We start from the raw sequence: 6,000 nt of genomic DNA, 5'->3' as shown, positions 1-6,000 counted from the left end.
TTGAAATCGCGCAACAACCCACGAGGTGTATAGTTGTCATATCGTGCATGGAGGGCCCTCCAAATTGCATCATTTGTAGGATGCTCCAGGAAAAGAGTGAGCTCCAAACATGCCTCATATGATGATACATTACTATGCTCGCCTGCATCGAAATGCCAAATAATCAGGGCCAATTTATAGAGCGTCTCATCATCGAGAAATTCCACAAGCTCATTTGCCTTCGTGGATAGGATCTCGTAATGGATAAAAGTGCGATAGTGAGCCCCGGTCCTTTGTAACTCCTCGCAAGTTTTCAGAACCGAAAAAGCGCATTTGCTGATATTTTCGCGTGAGAAAATTCTCAAATCGTAGTTTGGAGTAGTTCTTGAAGCCAGCAAGAATCTCAACGTTTTTGTCGCCGGGGATTTGCAAATATCGCGCGGTAAAGGGGCCCTGTATAAGTTAGAAAAAGAAACGGATAGCAGGTAGACCTTCTACTGACCATATCTGCACGTTAACAGCAGATTCCTTGCAAATTCAAAATAAATTTTAGGCTCTGTCTGAGACTCCATTGAGGGATGTATACTCCTATTTATGTTATTGTCAAGTTATTAGAATTTTTGTTCTGAAACCAGTCATGGCCTACATTCCGCAAGCCCCGCTACTCAACACCGCTCTTCCACGGTGCATGAGTCCTCGTGTAGGCTGACCGTGCTTGCCATCCGATTCGGATCATTACCACACTATATCCCCATCGCCGAGACTTATAACATCCGGACTACTTATTTTCTCTTCCTTTCGGCGGCTCAGCTGTTGATACACAATTCATTTTTGTCTCGGAGTCGCCATTGATCCTTTGGTTCAAAAGTACAGGACAACATTATGTACAATATTTGGCTATTAAGAGAAAGGGGCAGCTATGTTGAACCAATAGAAACATGTGCTTTTGAAGTGATTCATCTAAATTGTTCTGATTTAAAAAGTAAATCTATGAATCCAGTGTCTAGAGCTGCAGTCAATCGGTGTAGCCCAACGTACCTCGCTCTAATCTTCAAGCCAATTACTTCAATACCACGATGTCGGTCTATAGCTCGTTGCTTGTACCGGAAGGTCGCTAACTCTGTGTGGTATCGCATGTATTGACAACAATTTTGATGGCAAAATTCCGAGTGAATATGCTGTCTGTCCTCCATCGAGGCTGCTGGTGTTGTAAAAGGAGCTACAGCATCTCCACGCACAATTTGATGGTTACCTAAGACCGATACTAATAACCATAAAAGGTTTTCAAAGAGCGACATGAACAGGTAAAAGCAAGACACATAAGGTTGAAAATCCAAATGAAAACCACAATGAGGCTAGACCCAAATTGGGCGTAATTCGCCATCTAACTCGACCTTAGAAGCCAGAGCCAACCCCTCCGAATAAGGGTCAGAGAACACTTTGGCTAAATTCCATCCTCGTCCTCATAATCGTCCCAATCAATGTCTTCAATGATATGAATGCAATCCAGAATATTGGAAACAGTGAGGTTCTCCTGGATTTCTGCCGGGTCATCGAGCAAAGTAAGCCTCACAGTTCAGACCTCTTCCCAAGTCTCGCCACGGAGAGCACTGAAAGTTGGCAAAATGTGCTCCAAGATGGCATTGGAACAAGTTGCACCAGGCGTGTCCTTTTTGCACATTTGCCCACCGAGTAGTGCCACATGAACGGTCGTTTTGAGAGCAAGGGCAAGCTGGGTAAAATGGCCCTTAGGACTGTCGCAGAGCTGAGGTTCCTCAACAAGACTTTGCCGCATTTGATGGCGCAATCCTTTTCCAATTCCAGTTTTCAATTCATCTTTTGAATGCTTCCAAGCAACGGCGATGTACGTCTGCAGTGTTGTAAAGAAGCCAAACGTTCTTTCACCTGCTGTAAATACTTCCTGGCAGTCCAAGGTTTCTCGTGCCATTACTGGCAGATACTCGAGAGCTACATGATATGGCACATCCGTTCCATTCGCTTCTATTCCATTCTGGAAGATTGCGATCATCGTTGCTAGGCCCGGTAGAACTTTAAAAATTCTTTCTTTCTCTATAGGTATGTTGCATAGAGAAGTGGCAACTAAATCCCAGGCTATTGGATCGTTGTGGAGATCCTTGAGAGCTCTTTCCGGGTCTAGAAAATTCAGCACTCATAATAGATTATTAATAAAAGGACGTGTTTCTCTTACTGATTGGTTGCTTATCGCGGGCCATCCTGGAGGAGAGCTTAGAAGAACTGGAATGATGGAGAAGAGCAGTTAAACTCCCAAGCCCATAATCGACAAGGATGAAGGGAGAAATTCTTGAAAAGTGGGAGAGAGAAACTTATGAAGGAAGGAAGGGATATTTAATAAATAACTCAAATACAAGGGATTAGACCAGTCCATCCTTCGACCTACGTAAATTATCCGCTTCGTGCTCCTGCATGTTGATGGGGGCAAAAGTACTACTGCCACATCGGGTTCCTTCGCAGAGAACAGAATGAAACCTTACCTACCACGGTCTATTATTATATCTGGGTACTAGGCTAGCTTCATTTACACAGGACCAGCAATTATTTTTGTTTCCTGAAATACGCATTGTGGTAGGACAGATCTTGCGAGACACCTTAACAGAAAAACCGATCGATGCTATTCTTTTTGCCTCGGGTATTTAGCCAATATTGCGCTGGGCAAGAGAAGCATCTAAGGCGCTCTTTTGGGCTCTATATTCATCTATAATTTAGCTTTCAACTTTATATTTATTTGGGCAAGATGGCTAACCTACTCTGACCAGAAGGAGTAGTAAATCTCAAAGAATCAGTAAAGAATAGGGGTGTTTAGATTTCGGAAGTCCCTGGTTTTAGGCCTTCTGGTATCTCGAGGACTGGTGTCGGGATAAATTAATCCTGATGGGTAAGGAATGAAGAAAGGAACCTGATTCGAAATGACTAGCTTTTAATCAAGAAAGCCCTATAACAAATAGCACCAGAGAAAATAATGAAAGAAGAATGCGATAAAATGTTCAATATTAAAGATATAGTTCGAACCTTGGGCCACAATTAGCCATCACCCAGTTCTCCAACTTCTATATAGAGGGCCAGATAGCATCTACAAGAAATCGCAACTTTTCTTGAAATGCGTGATGTCCTTCTGGCTACAAGTAAGTGCCTTGTAGTTCTCGTAGATATTTTTCCAGCAATTTGCATCTGTTGGCGCTCTCATGAAGCTTGTCAACTCCCGGGTGGGATCATTTCCGTTAGAACTGAATGTCCATGTGGCTGCAGCTAGAATGCAGATAGCATTATAACCGAGAGATTCTATCGCATCCCTTGCGCAATTGTGGACATTCTCTGGCTCCGTGCCGTTTTTCAACCCCCTGCAAGCAGCAATGATGATGCACGCATCTTGCCCATAGTTCCGCTCATCGGGCCATCCTCTTTCGGTCTCATAAAGGCTGAATCGCAACGCAAGGAGAGTCTCAAGTGCCACTACCGCTCGGGGCACCAGAAAAAATGGAGGGATCGAGGGCTCGAGCTCATTCTCGAGTTCAGCGGGAGCTTTTTGCAAAAACCTTGCTAGCACTACTCTTCTTTCAGGAGTTCTGGCGAAGACAATCGATCGTTCTCGATATGCTTTACCACCTAAATTATAGGCGACGAATGAATCCCTGATTCTTGGCATGGGACCACGATACTCTATTTCTGTGATGTTGACAGTCTATTCTTGGTCAATTCGCCTGCAACCGCCGCATAGAGATTTTGGGTGATTTACCAAGTCTTGATGAAATTCCATGTCATGCGATAGACCTCCGGCAAGTTGATCATCCGAAAGTTCGGTTGTGAAACCAAGACAGTCGTAAAGGAGTTGAAGCATCATTTAAAAGGTTGCTGGTGTGCTTCTTGTCTCGGTGCTTTATTCAGGGTGTTCTTAAAAATTTCCAAAGACAAAACGACATACCCAAGGATGCTTAAGTAGTAAGAGATGATGTTGCATTATGTAAGAGGATTTCTCGCCTATCCCCTGACCTCTTTCGATGTTAATCTCAACATAAAATTATCCGGTGCCTAAGGAAAAATGAAGTAAAAGTCATAAGCACCCTTGGCGGTTGCAGGGTCGTGGCTCAACAGGCCATCATCGGTCGTATTCGACCCACAGATAACCTCCAGCAGTTTTCAGCGTGATTTCCTATATTCTTGAAACAGTTTCAGTAAAAGATTTATGCATGAATAATGTCTCGGCATCTTAGGGATGCCTAGTTAACGAGTGTAAAAGGTCTTATCACGAGGTGCTACTTAGTTGGTTGGCGGGCAGGCGGCACAGTCCGGCCAGAAGAAATATAGTACAACACATAAGCTTTGCTGAAGACATCGATCTCTTTCCCTTTCTCTAGCTCAAGTCTCTGAGGATGCCAGACTTCCAGTCCATTCCAATATTTGTTTGAACGGATTCTTCATCGTGGCAGATCAACCTCGCATATTCTCTCCAGGTTGGTGTAGCAGCCTCAGGTAACGCGGGGAATTCACACTACTGAATATGCTAGTAACGCATGTATTTGCTTCTACGAGGGCTCTTATAATCGAATCCAGGCATTAAGTACTAATACCTATTTTCTGCGACAGAATGCCATGTTAGAAGTTATTAGTAACTCCAAGCCCCGCATCGGTCTAGGTATTAATACATTGTGACTCATTTAGCGGAGATCGATAGGCGCCATTACTGTTCAAAGCTGCATGGTGAAGCAGCATTTGGTATTATAAGTATTTTCTTTTCTAATTTATTAATTTAGAAGCGTGGAATGGACAAAATGAAGCAAAATTAAGAAGACGAAAAATGGAAAGATACTAGTTTATCGCAAGTGTCCTTTTGCTTCGGCAACATTATACTATGCTGGAGTAATGAAAGCTGCCAATACCTGGCATAGACAGAGAAGGCGAGCCCGAGAATGTGTACTCTGATGGGTTCGACACACTAGAGGCTCGTATAGACCGACATTCTGGTGGATGCGACTGGTCTACTGCGCAGATGCCGGCTGATGAGCTTCCTGTATGCTCTGCCCCTGGCCATGGCTTTGGCATTATTGGCGGGCATGAAGTAAACCATTGCCCTTGTGTACTCTTCGGGGTAGCAAACGCCGAGTGTTCGCTATGTGGAGTTCCATGCCAAGGGAGCTTTTTTAAAGTGCCAGGAGAACCGCCTGGTAAAATGGGTTGGGCAGAATGACTAGCTCCGATGAGTTGCAAAGGCCCGGTGCTACCAGCAGCCTCTCTGAGTTCGCCGGTTTCAGCTCTTTCCAAGGTCATGGGTTGCTGGGTGGTTTTCATGCTCTCATTGGTCTCGCTAGGCTGATAGATCTCAGTGCTTCCAGTGCTTTCGCCGTCCTCGAAGTTTTCAGAGCTTTCAGTGTCTTCCACAGTGGATTTGGCATTGGATTGCTCTTGGCGCGTCCTCAGTACCGTGACCCTGCGTGGGGCTGCCGAGACTCTGCGTAGGGTTGCCGGTATATATGGAAGAATGCTCGTGCCCTTGTACTGGCTGGCCTTGGCATAGATCGCTGGGTAACTTCTTCCCTCGCCAAACTTGTCTTTGAAATCGGCCTCAATAGTATCTCGGTCTTTTCCGGCTTTTGTTTCTTGTTTCAGCCAGTCGAAGACTACCTCTTCGACTTCTGGCTTCCACCTTTGCAATTTCCTTGGCTTCTGCTTCTGTGTTTGCCTTCGCACTTGCTTTCGCATTTGCTTCTGCGGTCGGTCTTGTAGACCGGCTCCTAGTATAATATTAGTTTATGTACTAGTTCGATGGGTTGTGTATTCCGAACCTGCTCTCTGTTGATTTGGATCAATCAGACTATCCGGCTGAGAATTGACTCGATGATTTTCCGGTGTAAAGGTCTTCTTATTCATATCGCCTTTTAGTGTGTTCAATCTATTGCTGATGGTTCGAATAAGATCTGTATTTTGCTCCATGACTTCTTCGATTAATATAGTAATACAAGAGTCATTCGGTTTACTTACCTTCTGTCA

The 6,000-nt window shown here is 44.5% G+C and overlaps 2 protein-coding genes across 2 annotated transcripts; one reads left to right on the top strand and one right to left on the bottom strand.

The window, feature by feature from the left end:
* Nucleotides 1-1,555: 1,555 nt before the first annotated feature.
* NUU61_001405 (uncharacterized protein) lies at nt 1,556-2,008 on the bottom strand (the record flags this gene model as incomplete). Its single annotated transcript, XM_056651987.1, has 1 exon — nt 1,556-2,008. One exon carries the CDS (start codon nt 2,006-2,008, stop codon nt 1,556-1,558), a length of 453 nt encoding a protein of 150 aa, XP_056515254.1.
* Nucleotides 2,009-5,196: 3,188 nt separating this feature from the next.
* Nucleotides 5,197-5,469, top strand: NUU61_001404 (uncharacterized protein; the record flags this gene model as incomplete). Its single annotated transcript, XM_056651986.1, has 1 exon — nt 5,197-5,469. The coding sequence occupies one exon, from the start codon at nt 5,197-5,199 to the stop codon at nt 5,467-5,469; it is 273 nt and encodes a 90-aa protein (XP_056515253.1).
* Nucleotides 5,470-6,000: the final 531 nt, after the last annotated feature.

The sequence above is a fragment of the Penicillium alfredii genome (genome assembly GCF_028826965.1).
Source record: "Penicillium alfredii strain IBT 34128 chromosome Unknown utg000002l_segment0_segment0, whole genome shotgun sequence".
NCBI classification, from domain to species: Eukaryota; Fungi; Ascomycota; class Eurotiomycetes; order Eurotiales; family Aspergillaceae; genus Penicillium; species Penicillium alfredii.
Note: the sequence above shows the minus strand (reverse complement) of the source record. Positions and strands in the feature narration are given on the sequence as shown.